Genomic DNA, 24,841 nt, shown 5'->3' with positions numbered 1-24,841 from the left:
AGATGATCAGAAGAGTACAGAGGTCTCACCAGGGAAAACACCACCACGAAAATAAAGCACTCCATTCATTTCTTAACAGCGGGTATGTGCATTTCCTTGTTGTTCTTCTGTCTCGCGGTTTCCAAGCAATGGAAGGGTTTTGGGATCGGTGTAATGCTTTCTGTGTGCAGAGAAACAAGCGATGGGATGAAATTCACATGGAAGAAACATGAAAGCTATTCTGCTAGGATGCGTAATCCATGTGGATTTTGGGGGTGAAATAATCTGAAAGAGTGGTGGGCAGGATCTAAGTTTCTAATTGCCAGTTTTTGTGCGTGTTTATGTTATACCTTGGGTGTTCTTTCTCGGGTGTCTTGTAAAGGCAGCTCCCCTGACATTACCACCTTTTTCATTGCGGTTGACTGCATGTAATTTCTGTGGACCTGCAAAGTATTTTTAAAAATAGGAAACATATTGTTTAGTACTGTACTGGGTAATAGTCCCACTAAGCAACTAAATAGGTTTTGGAATATTAGAAATTCTTTGAAGGGCCACTTCACAAATTTTATATCTCTGTATGGATATCACTTCAGTTTATGCTTGCTGTGTTTGACCAGGTTTATTCATGTCCATATTGTGCATCCTGTTACCAATCGGAAGCTTCCTGTATCACAAAATTGGAATCTGTGTGGTAGTCAAAAGATGTGTGCAATTTTGTTGATCAAATGTGATCTTCATGTAGGATCTGTGAGAAGCAGTTCTTCTTAGCGATGCTTCCTGGAAGGTTTTGATTCTGCTGAAAGCTGATAAGATGTTCTACAATTACCTTATTCTTGAACAGATTTGTTTACTGCTTCTTTACTTGATGCCGTGGCTGCTGTTTATATTAAATGGTCATTACGCTTTCCTTGTTGATGTGGAAATGGTTCTTGTAATGTTGTGCTTGTCACCAACAACATAAACTTATACGAATTGGGGGATAGCATATGCAAAGTGCGAAAGCTGAATTTACTTAAAATAGAAAATGGCCTTGGGTCGCATCTCAATCACCTCCCCCAAATAATAAATCTTAGTCCTTTATGTGAGCAGAGCTACGGTTGCTCAAATACCGTCTTGTGTGGACATATCTCCTGTCTTAGTAGCCTCTTGGTTACAATCCTGTGATAGCAACCTACTAGCACAGTACTTAAACAGAGGGATTTTTAAAGCATATCCATTTCTCCTCCCCCTGCCAAAGACATGTCCGCTGCTACTCTAGAGAGTGTTCACCAGTATTTCTAGTATAAAGCAATAATACTCTTCTGTGTTAGTGCTGTCAGAGTACTAGTCCTGACAGGTATATGTAGGTTTCTAAATGTCCTGGAATGTGACTAATCAATAAACCATACATGCCCACAGGAAGAAAGCACACAGATGTGTTGTTGTGGTGCACACTTTATGTGTGAATTATAATCTCATACCACTGGGTGGTTCTAACATCTGCTTTAAAAAAAGCCCTGCTTAGACATACTCTTTGCTGGCCACAAGGCTTTTAGGGATGGCTATTGTTATGTTATAACTCTGTCCTGCCTTTCTAACTCAATCTGTGCACAATATAATGGCAACAGATCATAAAATACAAACCTGTGTTGCATTGTCTCCAGTCATGCCACCATTACTGCCTTCAGCTCTGCAAAATGACTTTATTGTACATGATTAGGTAACTAGGTAACTAGGATTAGGTCATGTTACAAGCTGCAGCATTTCAGTGGCTTGGTATTTTTTGTTCTGGATCCAGCATAGGTACCGGTAGTTGCTGGTCCTGCGGTTCCTAGGATCAGGTTGTTGAAGAGGTTCTTCTTGGTCTCCATTATACTAATGGTTTCCAGTCAAAGCGTTTTGATTGTGGATACATATATCTGCCACCACGCTCAGTTAGTTGATCAGAGCTGAATGGTAGCAAGATGCTTTCGTTTTACACTTGCTGACTTGACATATGTGGCTGCCAGGGGTGGCTAGTGTGGTGCCCTCCCATCACCATAAATCCGGCTGGGACTGATGGGAGTTGGAGTCCAACAGCATCTGGTGATGGGGGCCCAATTGGCAGTACCACAGTGTTTATCAAGTGGTTTGTACTTGCCTTTCTAAACTTTATGAAAACTTTCCTTGTACTTGAAGACCTGTGGAGCAGAGCAAGCTGTGTTCTCCCATTCTCCTCATTTCGTTCTTGTGTGCAGCTTAAATTCAACCAAATCCAGCCCTAGTCTGGGGGGTGGGGGGATTCTGTGATTAACTTCTGGTTTGTGTCCCATCTCCCTGCAGGTGCATTATATCCTTGGTTGTTTCAGTTTGAGGATCTAGGTCTAGGACTAGGTATTGGAGGATGGTACAGGATCAGAATAGGGATTTTCCTAGAAAATATATGTAGAACTAGGCGATATCTGGATTTCAACATCGAAATATATCACCAGCTAAATATCATGATATCTTTATATATCACAATATGTATCTGGGGTGGGGGTGGGGCCTTGCTGGGCCTCCCCGCAGGGCCAGAGGGTCCTGCCATACCTTCCTGCAGTGGCGGAGGCTGCACCGCACTTCTCAGTAATGGCACCCACCCTGTGGAACTCCCTCCCATCAGATGTCAAGGAAATAAACAAATGACACCTGAAGGCAGCCCTGTTTAGGGCAGTTTTTAATGTTTGATGTCATATCGCTTGATGATGATGATGATGATGATGTTGGGAGTCGCCCACAGTAGCTGAGGAAACCCAGCCAAATGGGCAGGGTATGTATGTATGTATAAACAAACAAACAAACAAACAAACATAATAATAATAATAATAATAATAATAATAATAATAATAATAATAATACTTGTTCCTGCTAGTGATGTCTACTGTGTTAGCTGCCTAGACAAAATGATTTGATGATTATATTTTCGAAGAATACAAAACAAATTTCAACGAAAATGCTTGCCAACTGATTTGTTGCAATTAATATACAACCCATATTTCCACAGGGATCTTCGGAGTCTGACTTGCCACCCTTCTATATACTGATACATCAATACTGAAACAATGCCGGTTCTGCGAAGTAGCTTGGGGCCTTCAAATGTTAATATTGCAAGTGACACTTCGAGTCTCCACGAGATGAATTTTTCAAATGGAGTAGTACTTTCTGAAAAAAGCTCAACAAGCCTGTTTGAGAAAAATGGCTATCAGGACTCCATTTACCTAAACGCCGCCAACATCTTTCAGGGCATTCATAATGAAAAGCCTCAAGATAAAATATTGGTAAAATATGGACATGGGCCACTACCTTCTCTTCCCGATTTCAAAGATGAACAGTTCCAGCGTTTGTCCTATGAACTGGCTTTTAGTGCTCTAAAATGTAAGTAGAAAGCCTGTCCTCATTTTTCTATTTCCCACCCCAGCCATTAAACTAAAATGTGTACCGTGTTTCTCATAATATAAGACGTGCCTATAATATAAGCCATGGCAGGATTTTGAAGCAATCCAAAAATATAAGACATACCCCGAAAATAAGCCGCCTGGAGCCACGTGCCAGCGGGACGCAGCACGAGCCGCCTCCTCCTCCTGCTGGCTTCCGGAGGCTCGGGGCGCTCAGTGCAGCGCTGCTGGGCGCCGACCCGGCAAGCCGCCTCCTCCCCCTCCTGCCGCCGCGTCTCGGGGCGCTCCGTGCGGCGCTGCTGGGCGCCGACCCGGCAAGCCGCCTCCTCCCCCTCCTGCCGCCGCGGCTCGGGGCGCTCCGTGCGGCGCTGCTGGGCGCCGACCCGGCAAGCCGCCTCCTCCCCCTCCTGCCGCCGCGGCTCGGGGCGCTCCGTGCGGCGCTGCTGGGCGCCGACCCGGCAAGCCGCCTCCTCCCCCTCGTGCCGCCGCGTCTCGGGGCGCTCCGTGCGGCGCTGCTGGGCGCCGACCCGGCAAGCCGCCTCCTCCCCCTCCTGCCGCCGCGTCTCGGGGCGCTCCGTGCGGCGCTGCTGGGCGCCGACCCGGCAAGCCGCCTCCTCGCCCTCCTGCCGCCGCGTCTCGGGGCGCTCCGTGCGGCGCTGCTGGGCGCCGACCCGGCAAGCCGCCTCCTCGCCCTCCTGACGCCGCGTCTCGGGGCGCTCCGTGCGGCGCTGCTGGGCGCCGACCCGGCAAGCCGCCTCCTCGCCCTCCTGCCGCCGCGTCTCGGGGCGCTCCGTGCGGCGCTGCTGGGCGCCGACCCGGCAAGCCGCCTCCTCGCCCTCCTGCCGCCGCGGCTCGGGGCGCTCCGTGCGGCGCTGCTGGGCGCCGACCCGGCAAGCCGCCTCCTCGCCCTCCTGCCGCCGCGTCTCGGGGCGCTCCGTGCGGCGCTGCTGGGCGCCGACCCGGCAAGCCGCTTCCTCCTCCTCCTGCTGGCGCGTCTCGGGGCGCTCCGTGCGGCGCTGCTGGGCGCCAACCCGGCAAGCCGCCTCCTCGCCCTCCTGCCGCCGCGTCTCGGGGCGCTCCGTGCGGCGCTGCTGGGCGCCGACCCGGCAAGCCGCTTCCTCCTCCTCCTGTCGCGGCTCAGGGTGCTCCGCATGGCGCTGCTGGGCACTTTGCCAGTACTTCAGCAGCAGCACCAACAGCCAGTTCCGGGCGCCAAGCCGCAGCAGGAAGAGGAGGAGGCTTGCCAGGTCGGCGCCCACCGCCCCGAGCCTCCGGGAGTCAGCAGGAGGAGGAGGTGGCCTGCCGGGTCGGCGCCAAGCAGGGCCGTGTGCCCGCCCCAAGACAGCTGGACCAAGCAGCAGCAACACCGGCCGCGGCAAGAGGAGGCAGGTGCCCAGAACTATACAGTACTTAATTAAAAAAAAATAAGACACCCCCGAAAATAAGCCATAAGCTTATTTTCTTAAGTAAAATAAATATAAGACGGTGTCTTATTTTATGAGAAACACGGTACATAATTCACCTTTGTGTTTAGAACTATGCAATTTGTAGCTAATCTAGTTAACATAGAGAGTAGAGTCTCATTTCTGTGTCTCTTTCAAACACACAATGGTGTTTCATTTTTTTTTTTTTTGAAAATCTTGAATCTTTAGGGCTTGAATGAGTTTATTTTAATCAAGAATATGTGCCAGTGATCAGTTTGCAACAACTATGACTGCATGTTTGGCAGATTTCTCTCTGCCTTTCTGCCCAAGGCTTAAAAAGAAAAAAAGCAGGTCATAGATGTTTCCAAGGTATGAAGGACAGCCTGCTCCGGAGAGACCACTGCTTTCTAGGGGAGAATCAACTACTTCACGTTGCATGTGTCTTGTGTCTCTATTCCTTTCTTTCCTTAGAGGGCTAATGGCTTTAAGTAGAAAAAAGGGGGGGATAGGGTGTGTGCATGTTTGGCTCTGGCTTTCTGGAGCAGTACATTTAGCCTGAGCAATGCTCAGCTGACAAAACATACAGCTTAGGTGATACGCCACTTAGGTTTTTACTTGGATGTAACCACTGGGTGATCTAGGGTGAGGGGGTGGTTATTTGTAAGCCTGGCATAATGTATGTCCCTTTCCTCCATACATCTGTATCTTTCTCCATCTCATCTATATGTTACATTCCACATTCCTTTGGATCACCTTCAGCACATGTATGTATCCTTTTTTATTTTGTCTGCTGAGAAGTGGCTGGCCTTCACTTTTGACAGAATGTTCGAGTGACTGCTCTAGTGCTGTTTCCCACAAATTAATTATAGTCCAGCCCTATAGTCTAGGGTTGGTTTTACGTCAAACCCAACCCGTCCTATTCTGAAACATTCCTTGATCTTTGAAAAAGAGCTCCCTACTCTGCCCATCTGCCAAATTTTAATTTTGTAGCAGGGACATCATACAACGTATGGGGAAACAATGTATACATGATTTTAAAAAGACTTTTTAAAACAGTGTTTTTCAACCTTTTTTGGGCAAAGGCACACTTGTTTCATGAAAAAAATCACGAGGCACACCACCATTAGAAAATGTTAAAAAAATTAACTCTGTGCCTATATTGACTATATATAAAGTAATTTTTCAATTTTTCCCACGGCACACCAGGCAACATCCCGCGGCACACTAGTGTGCCACGGAACAGTGGTTGAAAAACACTGTTTTAAAAAATACCATGGTTATGCTTCTTAAGAAAACTGGTGTATGCTTTGCATAACTTAATTTATTATGAACCAGCCCTAGAAGATCCATTGATCGGAGAACTTTCTGTTTTTTTGCATGCATTTATGAAACGAGCACACACAGACACACACCAAGTCTTTGACAAAAGTGACATTTAGCTAATAAACAGGCATATGTAGGCAGTCACCAAAATATATTTCTTTTCCTCAAAAGTCAGTTCTTTTTATCTTTAAGAGGGGCAAGCTGTGGTGGAAAGTGCACAGTATTCAGACACTGATATGCCAATAGGTAATTAAGGAGGGTGAGGGAAGTTACCATGCCAACTTGCTGAACTGAGATAAGCATGTCTGAATTGGTATGCAGAAGTGGAGGGAAAGCTATTGGGGTCCATGGCAACAACCTAAAATATGGTGACATCAGCTTTTATCGCTCATGCAGGGAGGAGAAACTATTTCTGCCCCGCATTGATAATCCAAATTCCTAGTTGAAATTGAAACACAGGAAAATCCTAGGCAAAGTGTAATCACAAATGCTTCCATGAATCTAAAAATTAAACTTAGTCAGTGCTGTGCTTCTGTGTTCTTGAAACTGTAACAATCAACAAGACAGCAATAGTCCATTAAAAGTACCATGGATGGGAACAAGGCCAGGTATCCAGTTGTTAAACACCAGGGGGTGAAAGCTGCCTTGTGTGTTTCCCTCTACCTTTCCATGGACACAAGTCTCCTTTTGAACAAGATGTTATGTACCATGCTATTAATAAGAAATGCATTCCAACTACATTTGTGTGCACTCCTGCTCTTGTGTTTTGCAGTTCTTGACATTTAAGAACCTGTGTACACAATTAGAGAGGTTTCTCTCTCTCTCCCTTACACGTCCACTTCAGTCAGTATATTGTATTTCATTATGGGGATAAAAGTTTGTGTGTATCTTGTGTGTGTGTGTTTTTTAAAGGCAGGTACTATAAATTACACTGAAGCATGGGCTATGAAGTTGGCTCATTTTGAAACTGACCATAGCTGATGTAAATGAAGATTCCTATGGGAATCATGGCTAACTAAAGCCAAAAGCCTTCCTTTGCAGGAGGAGGAAAGGGGTAGGGGAGAAATCTAGTTCTAGATTTATGGCTTATGCACTTTGCACTAAACCATGGTGTTACTCAGTACAGCAGCATGGCCAGAGACAGCAACTGAGAGGGGGCTGCTCCCTGAGCCCAAGGGGAAAAACTGCAGCTAGAGAAGTGACCACCTCTTGCTAGTGTAACTAAATCAACCTATGAGTAAAGTTGGAAAATGGCTTGCCATTCTTTCTGTGGAACCATAGGCAGTTTCCATAGTTTAGGTGGGACGAGCTTTGAGTGGCACATTGTTTAGCGAGATGTGCAAATATTGCCACTTATGGTCTTGTACATCTTGTGACATTAAATGCATGATTTATACTCATGGAATACTAAATTTTATTCACACTTATTTCCAGAATTCACCTTAGAAATGTTTAAATGTTACTGATTGCTACAAATTTTTTAAAAAGCAAATGCTGTAATAATTTGAAGCTCGCTTCTACCATGTTCTTCATCTGTAGATCAAGATGTTCTTGAAACTATATTGCTAGACAGTGGCATTTATCCAATGCAGTCAATAGTGAGTAAATATTTTGTTTTGTGTTTGTTGTGCCTTGTTTGCTTAAATTACCATGGTTCAAATTACTTACTAAAGCACTCACTTAGCACATTACTAGATGAGTAACTAATTTAAAAATGAAATAATCAATGTTATTTGTGTGCAGAGGAGTATAAAGCTTTAAGGACTGGATTGTGTTCAAAGAAAAATGGGCTTGCATGTCTTATTCTTGAGTTTCAGAATCCTCTCTCTCTCTCTCTCTGTATACACACACACACACACACACACACACAAACAAACAAACACACAACATACCTGTGACACATATGTATTCATAAACATATGGCAGAAGCCTGCCAATTTGATCTGTTGGGCTATTTTTGGGAACAAACCCAAATTCTTGAGCTTATGGGGGGAAACCAAACGTTTGGAGCTGTTTCCGCTGCTTTTCCCCTTGTGTTGCCCTACATCCAGGTTTTCCCTGACATTTTGACAATTCAGAAAATTCCCCCTTGACGCCATTTTTTATACTTGAAAACCAGGACATGTTAGGAACTTTCCTGACATATGGCAAGCCTAGAGCTATACAACATGAAAAAAGAAACAACACACTTTCAATGTAGCTCTTGGAAGTGTGTTGGTAGTGGTGGGCAGGAAAAAGCCAATAAAAATGAGGAAAGCGCACAGCAGTTTATTTTGAGTAAACACACTCAGGTTTGTTTTTCTATTAGAAAGCTAGCATTGCAGTTGATTGTATTCAAGAGATCTGAAGATCATAGTTGCTCCACATGTCCCCTGGGGCTGTAAACTGCATTTTAAAAAGCTTTCTTAAATGCTGTGATTACTGGACTGTTGGCTTCACTGTGTGTGTGTGTGTGTGTGTGTGTGTGTACTGTACTATAAATATACAGTATTTAAAAAATCATTGCCTACTGGGAACTAGTGGTTCTAAAACTGAAGAGAGCCTTCTGGTTTATTTTAACAATTAGAAGTATTTCAAAAGGTTCAAAAAGCTAGTTTTCATTTTTTTATCAGTCCCCCATTTTTATTAGTCCCCATTTTTTAAAGTCAGCACCTGAACAGTTGTGTTTTTGGCACTATAATATGTAAAAAGGTAAAGGACCCCTGGACGGTTGAGTCCAGTCAAAGGCGACTATGGGGTGCGGCGCTCATTTCGCTTCAGGCCAAGGGAGCTGGCGTTTGTCCACAGACAGCTTTTCTGGGTCATGTGATAAGCATGACTAAACTGCTTCTGGTGCAACAGGACACCATGACGGAAGCCAGAGTGCACGGAAACGCTGTTTACCTTCCCGCTGCAGTGGTACCTATATCAACTTGTACTGCTGTGCTTTCAAACTGCTAGGTTGGCAGGAGCTGGTACAAAGCAACAGGAGCTCACCCCGCAAACTGAACTTCCGATTGTCAAGCCCAAGAAGCTCAGTGTTTTAGACCACAGCGCCACCCATGTCACTATAATAAGTAGGAACCTCTTCTCTCTGTTTGGAGTGTTGTGCTGCAGATTTAGCATTTGGGTATTCTCTCCCCCCCCCTTTCCTATCTTGCCACATGGTGATTCTCTCTTTTTGCAGTCAGATCAATTGACCAGTCTAGTTGTCGTGATGCTGTATGATCTCCAAGATCGGAAATTTGAAGCTCGCGATAACATTGATGATGAAGAACAAATAGCAGAAGTCCAGGAAGTAGAGCGTTATCTTTGCAGGTATATGTACAAGAAAGTAGGCGGATTCTCATTTGATAGCAAGTATTGAACAATTTTTGGATGTAAAATCTTATGTCGGGCTTCACAATCAGTTAGACTGATTGATTTCAGATTAATTAGAATAATATAATGCTGCCCCCAGTAGTGGCTGGTGCAGAGGTGGGGTGCTGCTGATTCCCTGACTTCCAAATGCATTGTGTCGCTGGCGCTTACCAGAGGGATAGGGGGCAAGGTGTGGGAAATTCAGCACTGTTTGGTGGAGCCAATCCACTAATCTGGACCTTATGTTCCTGTGCAACACCAAATTCCCTGTGCCACCTCTCCCTTCAGCGTTTGGAAGAGAGGAGAGGAGAGGGACCCCGTCTCCAACTGGTGCTGCTCCCTCTGATATTAACTCTGTTCTGAACTGTGTTTCTTTCAATTTCATATTATCTTGTGAAAGTAAGTCAACACCCCGCTCACTTCTATATAGAAGAGAAAAATGCTTCCACAAGAATATGGAGGATAGACTTCCTTGGTGTTGCTACCAATTGTTTCCTGCCTTTCCCCGCTGTCCTTTTCAGGAGATTCAGAAGACTGCTGGGAGCAGGGACGTGAAAAGCTGCAAAGAGAGAGAGGCTCAGTTATAGCTCTGGGGCTTTTTAATTCAGAAAAAAATGAGTAAGGGGGAGGATATGGTAGAGCTGCATAAAATTATGTCTTTTGTGAACAAAGTGGACAGGTTTATCTCTCATAATACTAGAGCTAGGGGGTCATCCATAAAAGCTGAATGGTGGGAAGTTTGGGAAAGAAAAAACGAACTTCATTCAGGACATATCTAAACCATGGAATCCAACTATGACAGCTATTGGGGACAGCTTTTAAAGGGAATTGGACAAATTCATGGAGGATAATGGCTTCTAGTCACGATGGGTGAAAACCACTTTGGGGACATTACAAGTGGGCAGGTGCCATTGCATTTATGTCCTCCTTGTGGTCTTCTAGGAGGTAGCTAACTGGGCACTTTGGAGACAATATGCTTGACAGTATAGTTCTTTTGATGTGATCCAGCAGGGCTGCTCTAATGTTTAACTTGTCTCTGGTTTGTTTGCATCTATGATTCTTACCAGGCTTACTAAAACCTAGTTTCATTTGGAACCAGCAATCTCGGGTCAAAAATCACAGCTTGACATTGGGTTGTGAATCTTGGCCTGAATTAACTGGCTTGTCGCAGCATGCAGGTTTAGTATCCTGGTTTCTTTTGTTGCAGCTAGCCTAGATACAGAGCTGCAGGGGAAGAATGACTCAACATGGCTTGTATGCCCAGATTCTCACTGGCACTTTCCCTTTCTTTTCATTCTGCCTGGCGACAGGCTCCTTTCCCTTCCCACCTGCTTCTGACAAGCTGTTCTTCCCCAGCCTAGATGAGGCTTTGGGGTGGGACGTGGATGGGCTATTAAAGGGACCATGGGCAGTTTTTACCATACTGAACTATGGTTTAAAAGAACTCATACTAAGTGGTTTAAATTATTGAGTGTGTTATTATCAAGTAGCATGTATCACCCTCTTTCAACCCACTGGACATTTAGAAAAACAGCATTTTTAGCTTGGCAAACTATATCAACAGATGCAATTGTACAGCTGGATCTAAAAGCTACCAACGCTCATTTCTTCAGCAAACCCATCCACCCCCTTTCTTGTTCAATGGACCAAAGTAATTACTGACACTTCTTCTTCTGCTTGCTTACCATATGAACTTTTGTTCAAGAGGATTGGGAGCAAAGGGTTAACAAAGAGGGCTAGCAAATCTTCCTGGCGAGTGTCTAGGAATGGGGGAAGGCTTTAAGGCTTTGCACAGAGATGTGTCTAATGATCTCTAGAGGGAAGAGCATCTGCTGCTGGCCAGTTGTAAGAGAGCTGGGGACTTGATTGACAACTTACCCATTGTTGAGCAAAGCAAAAGGCTTTGGAGTATTTGCAGAGGAGATGTCATGGGGTGTGGGTGGGGACAACTGATACAGGATGAAACTAATCATGCTCTGAACATCTGATCCAGATCCTGGCTTGCTGAACTATGGAATAGAGGGAAGAGTGGTGAGAAAATTGGCTCTCCAGATGTTGGTCTTTGAGCCAAGTGGCATAGTCCGTGTTGTTGGAAATACAGTGGTACCTCCAGTTACAAATGCCTCAGGTTACAAACTCCACTAACCTGGAAGAGTCACCTCGAGTTGAGAACTTTGCCTCAGGATAAGAACAGAAATCGTGTGCCGGCGGCAGCAAGAGGCCCCATTAGCAAAAGCACGCCTCTAGTTAAGAACAGTTTCAGGTTACGAATGGACCTCCGGAACGAATTAAGTTCGTAACTAGAGGTACCACTGTAATAGACAAACAAGATCTGGAGGGCTACGTTCCCCACCTCTGGCTTAGTAAACGTGCAGCAGATTAGTCCATTATAACACAACTTGAATCTGTTCTGATGATTTCTCTAGCTGTAAATGCCTTGGCGACAGGGGAGTTGGCCATAATTTTCTCTTATGTATTTCAATACCAGTATTGATTGTTGCAAGGAAACAGGATTTTCCAAGAATAAATAATTACGAATTAAGCTTGTCACAAGATTTATCCATATCCTCCTTTTAATCTATAGCTTTAAAACAAAACTGGCTGCTGCGTTAGCAAGATGTCGAATCAAACACGATGCTCTTTCTCTAGAACACATTCTGCCAGAAACGATAAGGAAACAAGAACAAAGGGCTTCCATGCTACCCTTGTATGTGTGGGTCAATTCACTTAAAATAAGGTGAGGTTGAAAGCTTGCTAGTGTAGCATGTATGTTTTTAATATTTGCTTCTTCCATAATTATATCACATGCTCATAGATAATATAAGCATATTCTCCATGAGAAAATGTGTTGGTGGCAAGTAAATTAAATGGTTTTCTTGAAAGCTCCATAACATTGTCCTAGTACTCTAAACTTAGTGGTGAATGTGGGTGGAATGTTCTTTTGTTGGTAGTCTGTACTTGCCTATTTTAACTACCAAAACACACTGTTCTGTATGCCATTGCACCCTTTATGTTGAATCTACTGGTTCCCTTGCTTACAGCAGCAGCAACATGAACAACCGCAACTTACAAATGTTGTTTCTGCCAATTCTTGCCAGCTTCAGCCTTCACCTACAGACTTTAGAACCATATTTCTACATCTGGATGCCCAACAGTGCAACTGCTTCCTTGCATTCCTCTGTGACACATTAAAATCAGTCTTATTGAGACACGAGCAGCAAACAGAAAGGGGATATCCAAGCTTTGCCAAACGAGAGTACGCATTTTTGTTAGATACCAAAAACAATGAATGCTCTCCCAAGGCCCTTTCAGACTGTCTCTTCTTAGGTGGCATTAAATCACATACTGGCAAATTCAGGATGCACAACTAAAGTTGATTTGGCACCCTTGCACAACAAACCCACTTCCCCCCAGAATTTGAGTTTTTACTACAAGGAACACAGAATATTTAATAGAAAGCCAGTGTTGTTCTACTTCTCTGCAAACTTGTGTGTAAAGTGATGAGGATGCCTACTTGATAAAAAGGTCATTTGGAAGTGACCCCCCAAGTCTCGCTGTCTAATTCAGCTTCTCGATATTTACCTGCTACTATACATTCAGCATCACTATTTCGGGAGCGATCCCAAGTTGAATATGTAACCTTGGAGGGATTAGAGCTGAACTAGGCCATGTGGATCTTTATACTCAGCTTAGCAGTGGCATGTTGCCTTGGGGAAGAGCAGATCTTCCCAGTAAGGGATCTGAGAAAGTTGTTCGGGAAAGGGAACAGAAGTGTAGCTTCAGACTTTGTTTAAACTGGTACAGGTAGAACCACGGAGAATTATTTCTGTGGGATGCATATTCAGCATTTTAAGAACTTTGCATTTGCAAGTCCCAGGGGAGGAAGCTTATATGTACAAGAAATGTGTAACGATTTGTAGCAGGGTAGTGAGCAACAACAAAATAAATTAATGCAGACTTTTCTGTAGTGATTCAGATGCAAGTACAAAAGACAAAGTGATTTCTTACTTTTATATTAAGCACTTATATTAAACAGTTGTGTTTCTGCAACAGCCTTGAAGATGTTCATAGCACTTTACACCAGGAGGGATTCACTAGAGTGGAATCGGTCTCCAGTTTTGGTGGCTATTCATATTGCCTAGATAAGCACTGTGAAGACGTACTCATTTTCCCTTCCACTGTTAAAGAAAATCTGCTTACTCTGCAACTGTTTGCTGATTACAAGCTCATATTGCAGGTATGTTAACATGAAACTGAAATAAATGTCCTAACTTCATGCTTCATAGTCTTTCTGTGTTGCATGTTTCTATTTCTTTTCAATGTCTTGTTAAGCCCCTTTCTCTTGATACGGATTCTAGGGATATCATGCAACTGACACTGGATGTCCTTAAGGCAAGTTAAGCACATTTACTTAATTGTAAGTAAGTCCCTTAATTCTGAAAGGCCCTCGGGTTATGAACTAAACGTGATAACCTTGAATGCTCGAGTAGAAGGACTAGCTATGACATCCTTGAAATTTGAGCTTCATTGGGGGCAGCTTTACTCTGGACTTGCTAGTTTTCTTTGTTCAATGTCAAGTGTAGGGACTGAGGTGACTAAGAGACATGAGTTACAATTTGGGAAGCTGTGGTTCAAGTCTGTCTTTGGCCATTAACACAGTAGGTGGTCTCCTCCTCAGTCATATTAAATAACCAGCCTGCCTTTGTTTTTTTGTTAAATATTTTTTTAAATTTCTCAGTTACTAAAGTCCAATAACAGCCACGTTTTATCAATGTCAAATTACAATTCATATCCAAATATATTGTAAAACCAATTATACAGTTTTTGTGACTTCCCATTTGCTGGGTTTCGGGGTGCAAAGTTCTTATTTCTTCCTGCTTCTGAAAACTTGATTAATCCAAGTACATTCAGTCCTGATCTTAGTCTCTTATCAACAGCTACAGAGTTCTTGACTTCCATTCGTATTAACACATTTAATAAATTTTATTTCTGCAGAAGGAGTTCTATATTCTGTAAATTCCCTGTGTGAGAAGTTCCCCCCCATTTGTTTCTTCATTTTTCCTGTTCTGATCATGTTGTAAGCCACATCTCTACTTACGCTTTTTCGCTCTTCTTCTTCCTCTGTTCCCATGTAATTTTGACTGCATCACTCACCATCTTTGTTTGCTTGTGTATAGATAAGGAGTAATCTGACGCCCCCGCCATAGCTCCTGGGATTTCCAGTTTCTCCTTCTCCTCCAACCCTTAAATCACTAACGATCTGGTGTCCCACCAGAACTACAGCCGATCTTCAAAGCCCATAGTCCATATTGCAGTGGAAGTTCAGTGCTTTAAATCATTTTGATGTTCTCACACAGCTCTATTTTCATATTAATTCATTATTATAATCCCACTCTCTTTTTCTCCTCTTGCTTTTTATCAGTTTGTTGGCATTCAGGGGGAGGTTTGCCGAATCATTTATGTAGCAAACATGGTGTATATAAAGAAAGGGTAAAGGCTCCCCCCCCCATATACTGTATTTTAATACGAAGGAAATCTTTCCAATTTGAAACGTTGCGACTCAGTAAGTAGCTGGTTCACTTGGCAATTTATAATCTTGTCCCATCCATCCTGCACACACCTGTAAATTAGAGCCAATTTCATCCTAATAAACAGAAGAGCCTCTGCATCTTAATGGCTGTGTCTGGGGGTTACCGATAGGCGAAGTGCTTTGGCACCCAGCGTCTTCCTTCCTCCTGGATTCCATACCGGAGCAAGAGCCCAGGTATCAAGACAATCTGTGGGTGAAGTTCACTCCCCCTGGGCCCTGGGGGGAGCTTGCAAGGACAATTACCCTCAAAATAATCCTTGTTTTTTTCTGCAAATGACCTCCACCAATGTGAGAGCTTTACCCATTAAGGCAGGGAGCACCGGAAGTCACCAGCCTGCCTCTGTATTGGCACCATATGCCTTGCAATCATTAGTGTGGTTATCATATGCAAGCAACTACATGGATGATCACGTGGAACACATGTGTGGAATTTAGCAAATGCTATGTTTGAAGCCCCTTCTGTCGGGAAATTTTCCCAAACTGCATGCCACACTTTCCATACTACGGGGCTGTATATAATCACATGGCTGGGCCCATATGTGAAGCAGTTGGTTTAGATTGCAAGCAGAAACTTAGTAACAACTGCACATTCAAAATGGCAAAATCAATTTTCCTGAAATACTTATTTACTTGGGTGCTGGTCCTACAGAAATAAACAAGCTTTGCCGCTTAAATAATTTGTCAATCACCCTTTTGTTAATTGGGCATCTCTGCTTAATTCTTAGGATCAATCCAGGAGTCTTGCCGTCCATTCGGTGAAGGCCTTGCTGAATATGGATGATGACATCTTAATAGCACACATGGGTTCATGGCTCACTGTGGCTCATATGTCAGTACTGACAAATCAGACGACTTCCAAAGTGTTTGTATGTGGAGTGAAGTCTTTGGCAAAGGAAGCTGAACTGAAGGACTTGTTTGCACAGATGGAGTGTAAAAGTAAGCATGTGTTAGCATTATTCATACCACTTAGAAGCCATTTGACACGGAAGGCTTTGTACACTAATAAATGATTAAGTAATAAATTCAAAATTGACCCATTTGTTTTAGAACACTCTAACTTGCAGACTTGTTCTTCTCCCCTCCCCTTCAGATATTGTGCTACTACATGAAGATTTTGCAAACATTGAACCAACTGATAAGCTGCAGAAAGTTAAAGTTATTTTACTACTCCCTCGGTGTTCAGGCCTGGGGGTTAGCAATCCAATAGAATTTATTCTAAAAGAACATGAAGGTAACTTTTTGAAATACTTCTTTTAGATTGCCATTAAAATGAAATGTTTGATTTGCATTCCTGCTTGGCTTGGCATTATTGGCGTTGATGGTTTTATGCTCATTATAGAGAACCATCATTGGTGGAATCCTAAACAATTGGTGGAATACTAAACAACCATTATCTCTACCTGCAACTCAAGCACAATGTTTTGTGATGCACTGCTGCACTACTTGACACACTCTGTTTTTTGTTGGTTCATCTGGTTTTAAATCAGCCAGCAAGAGTGATATAGAATTAGGGGTTGGCAGTTTGGTCAGCTGGTCTCAGTCCTTCTCTTACTTCCCATTGTTGCCAATTTCTCCCCCTTTTGCTTGCATAATCCTAGACCAGAAGAAAAACCTTGTAATACATCTGGGTGGAAGTTGCTGAGATGTAATAATTGGTGCAGAAAAATGTGATCAGTTTCAAAGTGGCTTGAAACTGGCTTGTTGAAACCAATCATAGTTATGTTAACCATCATTCTGGTTCCAGATGATGCAGCAAACTGATTTAATAGAGCTGAAGTAAACACTTCCAAAGTCTTTGTTTTGGTCATGTGGAAAGGAGGAGAGGGGAGAGTTCTATTTTGAGGGCAGTGCACATTGCTGTGGTTTAGTGTTTCATGAGGACCTGGCCAGTTACTGGTTTTTGTTTGAACTTACTCATTGTATTCTCTTCAGATGCAGAATTACTTAGAGATCTCTCTCAGGGCTCTGTAGCAGAAGATAAACTCAATTCCCTTGCTCAACAGCAGCTGAAAGAATTGTCACATGCAATGCAGTGTAAGTTTGGCATTAACTGGTAAGAATTAGAGTAAAATATTGTGTATAGACAACCCCTGAGTATTCGGAGAAATAAAAGTACTGAGAGGACAACTATTGGAAGAGAAAATTGTTCCTGTAGCAAAAAATGTCACAAATAGTGATGGGCATCTGAAAACATAGTCTTGCAACGGGAACAGTCACCTTGTTGTTTTAGGGAATCTCAATGGCCTTCTTTAGGGGCATTTGTTATCCTTTGGGATATTTTCCCCCATGCATTTGCGATGGAGGGACAAGCTGATGATGGACTCTTCCAGGAAAGGAGGAGTGTGCAGTGTGCTAAACAGGCCTAGCCTAGCAGTCTTTATTGGTTCTTTTAGCTGTTGTTGTTCTTTATGTTCCTTTTGGAACTAGAATCCCTGATTTTTCCAGTCCACTCTAGGAAAGCCTTATGAGCTAATCATCACTTGCCCCTGCCTTCTGGAAGGGATAATAAATGCCCTCCCTTGAAAATCATTTAATAGAAGAAAATTCCTTTCTCTGCTGAATAATATTTCTAAAATTGTGAGAAAGTCAGTGTTCATTTTTATTTTAAAGTAAGGTTTTAAGATTTGGTTCCCAAGGCAGCTAACTTGCAGATTATTTGGACTAAATTGTCTTTATGGGAAACAGGATCAAAGCAGATAAAAAGATAGAACTCATCAATAAAACAATTGCAAATTAAAACTTATTAAAAATGGAGTGGCAAAAGCATTGAATCAAAGTGTGGCCCATAAGTCTGTCTGAATGAAAAGGTACTTGCATGTCAGTGAAAATCCATCAGAGGGTGCTAGACAGACATCATTAGGAAGTGAGATAAATATTACTTGCTGATGCCTGTAAATCAAGTTGCTATTAAAGGCACAGCTATAAACTTATAATCCTAGCGGGAAATGGATGGTAGGGCATGTCCGAGGCACAATATGATTGTAGGGAATGTGAAAAGGTTTTAGATTATATAGAAGAAAGGGGATCAGCATGTGGGGCCCTAGTTGGGGTGGGCTTTTAATGGAACATATGATTTACTTGTGACAAAATGTGAATTCCTGGTTGCTTTAGTTATAAGATGGTAATGTTCAACACATCTATACAAATTGGATCAACTTTAAATGTTTTTAACATCAATTAGTGACGTGTTTAATATTCAAAGTGTGTTTAAACTAGAAATTATTAACAGTTGGATTTTCTCATTACTTGAATTCTTACAGTTAGCAAAGTGCAAGCTATTGTCTACTGCACCTGTTCAGTTTACCCAGAAGAAAATGAAGTGGTGGTGAACAAAGCCCTGGCATCTGGAGCAGAAGGACCCAAGGCCCAGCCTTACAAGTAAAGAGCAGGCTTTTATTGGTTGTGAATTACATTCTTCTGCTGATGCAGGGCTTACAGTGCCATATAGTCCCTATCCCAATCATTCTGTTTCAGAACTGTAGAGAGTACTCAGAGCTTGAGCATAGAATCCTGTCCAGCTGCTATACCTATTGTAGCTAATTCAATGAAATGAGTAGCTGGTGAATTTTAAAAAAACCCAAACCTTCTACTCATGACATTGATGTGTCTTTGTCAGGATGACCACCTGCATATGTCAGTTTTTGCATGTCTGTTTTAGTATGTAGATGTTACTAGAAAAAACAGGATGAGAGCCCATCCAGCCATGCAGAGTGCATGGCCCCCGTTGATACCATTGTGTAGCCCAGTCCATGCATTGTTACTTGGGTTTGAGAAGGGGAGGAGTATGGCGGAAACTTTTGTGTAGTTTGAGATGCTCAGAAATTTGAGTTTATTTCAAGCTATAGTTTATTGTGATGTGCAAACCAAGCCCTTGATTGTACAGTTGTGGCATACAGAGAAAAGGATTTTATCACTTTTATATTGGTCCCCAAAATTGCTATTGCACCATCTGGTCATTAACGCTTCTCTTGCACCAGAAACAACAGATTTGCCGTTCTTCAGGAAAATCACAAGTACTTTTTTTGAGGGCAGTTTACACATTGTGACAACTTAAAAAAATGGGCAAAATGACTGATGCCCAGAGTGTTAATGGATTTCTGCCTAGGCTGCTGATTTACCTAATGTGATTTGGTGACTCTTCTGGGGCTGCAAAGGGGTTAAGTTTAACCTCTGGTTTGCTAGTAAAACTGAATTACTGTGTCATGAAATGATGCATTTCTAAGTGTGTCACCGATCTGAAAAATTTGGAAAGCTCTGCCCTAAACCTAAGTACGTGAAGTGAAAAACTCTTCTGGACATCAATCATAATAGAAATATGCAAAATAAGCAAGTATTAGAAGTCACCCCAGAACTGGCCCTACTAAATCTTCCAAGATAATAATGCCTATTCACAACATAAAGAGCTCATAACCCACCTACTCTCAGCAGCCAGAAGCACTGGAGAGACCTGTCAGGAGTAAGCATGAACCAATAGTATCAAATAGTATAGGAAACAGCCTTATTAGAAAAACTAACCAACAAACTGAAACTGACATGGGGACAAATAGAAGACACCTTCACCCCAATATGTTTCCCCTTTATTACATACACAGCCCGACAAGACAACAAGAACCCACTGACAGCATACAAATCAATCTGGCTAACCTGATCCAAACACAACACACACACACACCCTGCTCAGATACAAAAAAATCTCACTACCGCCAAGCAAAGTCAACCAACCACACCCTAGGCCACCCCCAACCCCTCTCACCATGAAGGAAATACAAGCAAATAGGAAGAGAACCCACACAAGTGACACTGACACAAAACCCCAATCATACACTAAGTACAACGGTACCTCGATTTTTGAACATCTCCGTTGACGAACATTTGTTTTCAAACACTGTAAACCTGGAAGTAAATGCTTCGGTTTTCGAACATGCCTTAGAAGTCGAATATGCCACGCGACTTCCGCTGAGTGCAAGATCCTGAGGCCTAACTGTCAGCTATTGAGTTTTCAGGTTTTGAACATTTCAGAACTCAAACGGTCTTCTGGAATGGATTACGTTCGAAAACCGAGGTACCACTGTAGAAGAATAGAAGCATTGTAACCCACCCCACTCCCCTTCTCCCCCCTTTTCTTGCTGACCTAACACTGTATGCAACACTAATGTCTCACAACAAATGAAACCGATCTGTAGAAAATGCAACTTGAAAAAATGAGACAATGCACGTATTTTTGTAAGGAACCGGGGATGGGATGAAGCAGGGATTTTGTTTTTTGTTTTAAATAGCTAGCTAAGGAAAGGTATAATAAGAAAAAGGGGGGGAGAGTAATGAAGTAAAGCCAAAGCCAAAATAGCCGGGCAATACAACCGTCTTTTTCTGGAGCTCCTTCTGCAGCGTCACAGCAGACCGAGATCCGTTGCACACCGCAAAAGTGAAACCAAAGTTTCACAAACTTAGGTTATAAAGGCAAGAACTGTCAATCAAACAACTAGCAACATGCTAAACTCCCCAGCAACTTGCCTTAACCAATCCTAGCTGTGGCCAGCCCAAAACCCCCTCCCATCAACTTGGAGCTGCTCCTTTAACCCTTCTGCAACCCGTGCTCTCTTCAATGGGAGAACACGCTTTGTAAACTAAGAAATCTTTAATAAAAATATTTTTTTTAAAAAAAACCCAGCACAATTGGGAACGGTTGCTGGCCATTTAAATGAAAACAATGTGTTTAATATACTTAGGAAAAACCTTTCATGACAGCTCTTAGCTTTTGTTTTTTTAAGAAAACTACAGGGAGGCTAAAATTGCATTTTACTTAAGGGCACATGGTGGTGATTAAATACTTTGTGTTAATATCCACTGTAGGCTTTGTCCACCTGTTCTTCCATTGTGTTGCAAATCAGAAATAAGCTTGTCTGCAGCAAACTTTTTCCGACTGGAGCCATCAGATATTTCTAATAGCTGCTTTATAGCTGTTCTATCCCGAGAGGTAAGTAATAGTAAAAAATAATAATAATAGTAATATAGACACCAATAAAATTAAGTGTTTTGATATTTTGATTTTTCTTTGCTAGTGAATTCTTGGATATAGATGAAAGGTAATGTAGATTTAACAGTTAACATGCGTAACAGCCAACCATTGTGCAAGTAATCTGTCCATGAAGAAAGCATTGTGCACATTTCCCAGTCGATAGACATAATCTCCCTCGGTTGCATTTTGTAAATTTCTTGGCCATTATGTTGAGTCTCCAAGAAATATGTTCTCATTTCCTTTACCCAGTTCAGTAGTATGAACCCCCCACCTGCCCCAACATACCGTCCCACTGATCTGCTGAAAATGGCAGGGTCCCAGATAAAGATCAACCTTTTTCCTGTAGTGCAGCCTTCTTTTCACTCTTTCTTTCCCCTTTCTACCACCCCACAGAGTGTAGGGGCAGCTGCAGAATGTCAGTGGCTGCCCCGAGGCTGCCTTCCGTAAGTAGGCCTCATGCTCTGCCAGCAGAACTTCCTCTGCAGCCTCCAGGACCATTGGGAGTGCCTGCTTATTCACGTTATTTAGTGTAAAAACTATCTCGTAGCGTCCTGACAACTAAAAGTATTCTTAAACTGAACGCAGGTAGTGGTGAGTCGTCCAAGATCACCAAACAATTCCATGGTGGAGGTGAGATCGAAAGATCTCCATCTGTTTCAAAGCTATCTTACTTTAATTGTATTGTTTACCATCTGATAATATGATGCTTAAGGGGAGCGGGTGGCGTTGTGGTGTAAGCCACCAAGCCTCTCAGGCTTGCCGATCAGAAGGTTGGCGGTTCGAATCTGCGCAACGGGGTGAGCTCCTGTTGCTCTGTCCCAGCTCCTGCCAACCTAGCAGTTCAAAATCACACCGGTACGAGTAAATAGGTACCGCTGCAGCGGGAAGGTAAACAGTGTTTCCGTGCGCTCTGGTTTCCATCACGGTGTTCTGTTGTGCCAGAAGCAGTTTAGCCATGCTGGCCACACGACCTGGAAAGCTGTGGACAAACGCCGGCTCCCTTGGCCTCAAAGATAAATGAGCGCCGCAACCCCAGTCGCCTTTGACTGGACTTAACCGTCCAGGGGTCCTTCACCTTTTACCTAATATGATACTAGGGAGGTTATTTTTCTTTACTGTTACTACAGTACTGTATAGTTGAGCTGGAAAACAAGCAGGGTAGAATCGCCCAGGTAGGGAGCCCCTGCTCTGGTTCTCCAGGGGATGTTGTCCTCCAACTCCTGTTAACTCCAACCAGCATAGTCAGTAGTTGGGGATGTTGAGAACTATAGTACCAGCAACAACTGGAGAGTCAAAGGTTAGCTACTCCTGTTCTATATGATAATAAGGACGAGGTCTGCGGAATAGTGGTAACAGTAGGCACTTAGAACAGCAGCTACTTCCTCTGAAATGCACAGCAAATGCTAATGTGAATTGCTTTCACAGAACTAAGGGTGTCATTTTCCTATATTTCTGTGTACAATGGGTAACATCGGCTGCTCTTCTTCGGAGCTGTGATTTGGTTTTGCTGATAATGTGTCCCTTTTAACTTTACAGAGGGATCCATCAGAGACGGTGTCTGTAAAAGATGTTTTAGCTCGTGCTGCGGCAAAAGGGTTATTGGAAGGGATTGACTTAGCAAAGCCAGCTAAGAGAGAAGAAAAAAAGAAAAAGAAACCGAAAGTAACCCAGCCAAAGACACCTACTAAAGAGGCAGTGATAAAGTCCAAAATTCAGGAGTTCCTGGATCGAGAAATGAAACCGGGCATGATTGAGTCAGATACTTCTGTATCTAATTTAGCTTCCAGTGCCTCTCAAAAATCTGTGAACCAGACAAATAGTTCCGTTCCCCTGAAGAAAACAGTCCAACCCCTCTCAAACTTGTCTCTCCCGATGATGTCCAAGAATTCTCTTACTGCAACTTCCATGCAAAAGATGTTTGAAAAGCATCGAAACATCAGGAAACCAAAGCTTGACGATAGTGTGATGGTCTTGAAACCTGTCGAAATCGTCCTGCCTCCGGTAATGGTGCCATACTTCAACCCACAAGGAAACCGATCCCATATTTCGACTAACCATTATTATTATAATTGGGGTGGAACTCATGGCACGCTTAGCCCTTCTACATCCAAAAAGCTGATCAAGACAAAAGAGCCCTCGCTTTCTTCTACAGTCAAGCATTCTCGTCCGTGGCTTTGAAGATTGCCTTTTGTAACTCATTTTTTACCATAATTCTTTCAAAATCTGAAACTTGCATTCCTCTAATGGTAAAAAACAAAAACCCTTGGGCATTCAGTATTCATCTGCATAGGGACCAAACTGCTCTGGGCAGCAGTTAAGATGCTCACATGCCTTTTCCACAGCTATTAATATGGTAGCAGAGGGGCTGTTCTGCAGAAAGGCTTTTATTTCAATGAACTCTGAATGTCAAAATGCTTAAATTAATATACAGTATCAGATTATGCAGACAGGGGTAAACCAGAGGTTTCATGGGCAATAGATGATCAGCTTAGAATATAGCAGACAGATTCTGTCTGAGTAAAAACTTACAGGTACCGAATTTTAGGGCTAGCCGTCACAATTGTAAACAAGAACAGGGCTTCTAAAAAGTAGAAGTGGATTTCAGTTCTTATTTTCTAGATATTTCAGTGTAAAGCCTTAGGAATTTTGAATACCTTACCTTGTTTCTTTTTCTAAACTTGGTTCCAGCCTGCAGAGTGATCTTTCAAGACTTCAGCCTCTTTAATAACCTGCTCAAATCTTCTCTTCCAAAAGGACAGATTTTTTAAAAAAGCAAATTGTGACCATTTTGGCTTTAAGAATAGGACATCACAACCTCAAAGAAAAAGGACAAGAACATTTTCGGGCTTTTTGTGAGGGAGCATAATTATTGGATGGTTTCATGTTGCTGCGGCTAGACACTGAACTCTACTAGGACGTCAGGATAAATATTTGGCTCATTAGGCAGCAAAGTTAAATGGAAACAAACATATTAAACAATTGCTGATTGCCTTTCATAACTCTAGTCTGTTATTTTCTGTCCCCCCCCTCACCCAGGCCACTTATTACCTTTTGTAACTAAGGATTTTATAGGCTCAGTTGTAACACTAGTCCTAGATCATTACAGGAAAGACAAACGTTCTGTGCTTCCTTTATAGGTTGACTATATTCTTTCTGTAAAGTTTGAAGGGCATTCATATATCATGTATTAAATATACCCATGAGGCATAGTTAACTGAGATGCCTAGGTATCTTTTCAGATGTTGGAAGAAACCTTCTGTTCCATATGAAACAGTCTTCATTATATATAACGTATCAGGAGCAATTAAGCATTTGGTGGTGGGTAAATTGAAGAGGATGCATAACATGTGGCAAACCAGAAGTGTTTTGCTTGGGAGTTGAGAGTACTATTGCATTAGGTGGTAATAATAATAATAATAATAATAATAATAATAATAATAATAATAATAATAATATTTAATTTATTATTTATACTCCGTCCATCTGGCTGGGTTTCCCCATCCTTTAGCTTTTTGCTTAAATATTCAAAAATTAATCTTTTTCCTTTAGTAAACCTACTCTCATTAAAATCTGCCCTATTTTATATTTTAATCTGGAGATTAAAATAAAACTCCGAGAAGGAATAATAAACATTTCTTTTTACCAAGCTAAGACGAGTGTTTTTAGAATGGTGGCTTTTCTAGTGAAAGCACTAAGCTCCCAGCGACATAAACACAAGAGGCCAGCAGTTAATGCAGCTAAATTTATTCTTGCAACAGATTACATTTAAATGTGTAAA

The 24,841-nt window shown here is 42.5% G+C and overlaps 1 protein-coding gene across 1 annotated transcript; it reads left to right on the top strand.

Moving 5' to 3' along the window:
- Window positions 1–24,051, top strand: NSUN7 (NOP2/Sun RNA methyltransferase family member 7). The gene is made up of 12 exons (XM_033159680.1): window positions 1–82; window positions 2,981–3,351; window positions 7,658–7,716; window positions 9,285–9,415; window positions 12,042–12,194; window positions 13,511–13,694; window positions 15,773–15,983; window positions 16,138–16,278; window positions 16,980–17,081; window positions 18,308–18,425; window positions 20,898–21,021; window positions 22,600–24,051. The coding sequence occupies exons 2-12, from the start codon at window positions 3,039–3,041 to the stop codon at window positions 23,239–23,241; spliced, it is 2,178 nt and encodes a 725-aa protein (XP_033015571.1). The 5' UTR covers window positions 1–82; window positions 2,981–3,038; the 3' UTR covers window positions 23,242–24,051.
- Window positions 24,052–24,841: the final 790 nt, after the last annotated feature.

The sequence above is a fragment of the Lacerta agilis genome, chromosome 9 (genome assembly GCF_009819535.1).
Source record: "Lacerta agilis isolate rLacAgi1 chromosome 9, rLacAgi1.pri, whole genome shotgun sequence".
Taxonomy (NCBI): domain Eukaryota; kingdom Metazoa; phylum Chordata; class Lepidosauria; order Squamata; family Lacertidae; genus Lacerta; species Lacerta agilis.
Note: the sequence above shows the minus strand (reverse complement) of the source record. Positions and strands in the feature narration are given on the sequence as shown.

Excerpts from the sequence above, each read along its gene's own strand:
- NSUN7 (XM_033159680.1), top strand. The coding sequence starts at position 3,039 with ATGCCGGTTCTGCGAAGTAGCTTGGGGCCTTCAAATGTTAATATTGCA. Across the intron at positions 17,082-18,307 it reads ATTGTCACATGCAATGCAGT|TTAGCAAAGTGCAAGCTATT; the intron begins GTAAGTTTGGCA and ends GAATTCTTACAG. Across the intron at positions 18,426-20,897 it reads CCCAAGGCCCAGCCTTACAA|GCTTTGTCCACCTGTTCTTC; the intron begins GTAAAGAGCAGG and ends TATCCACTGTAG.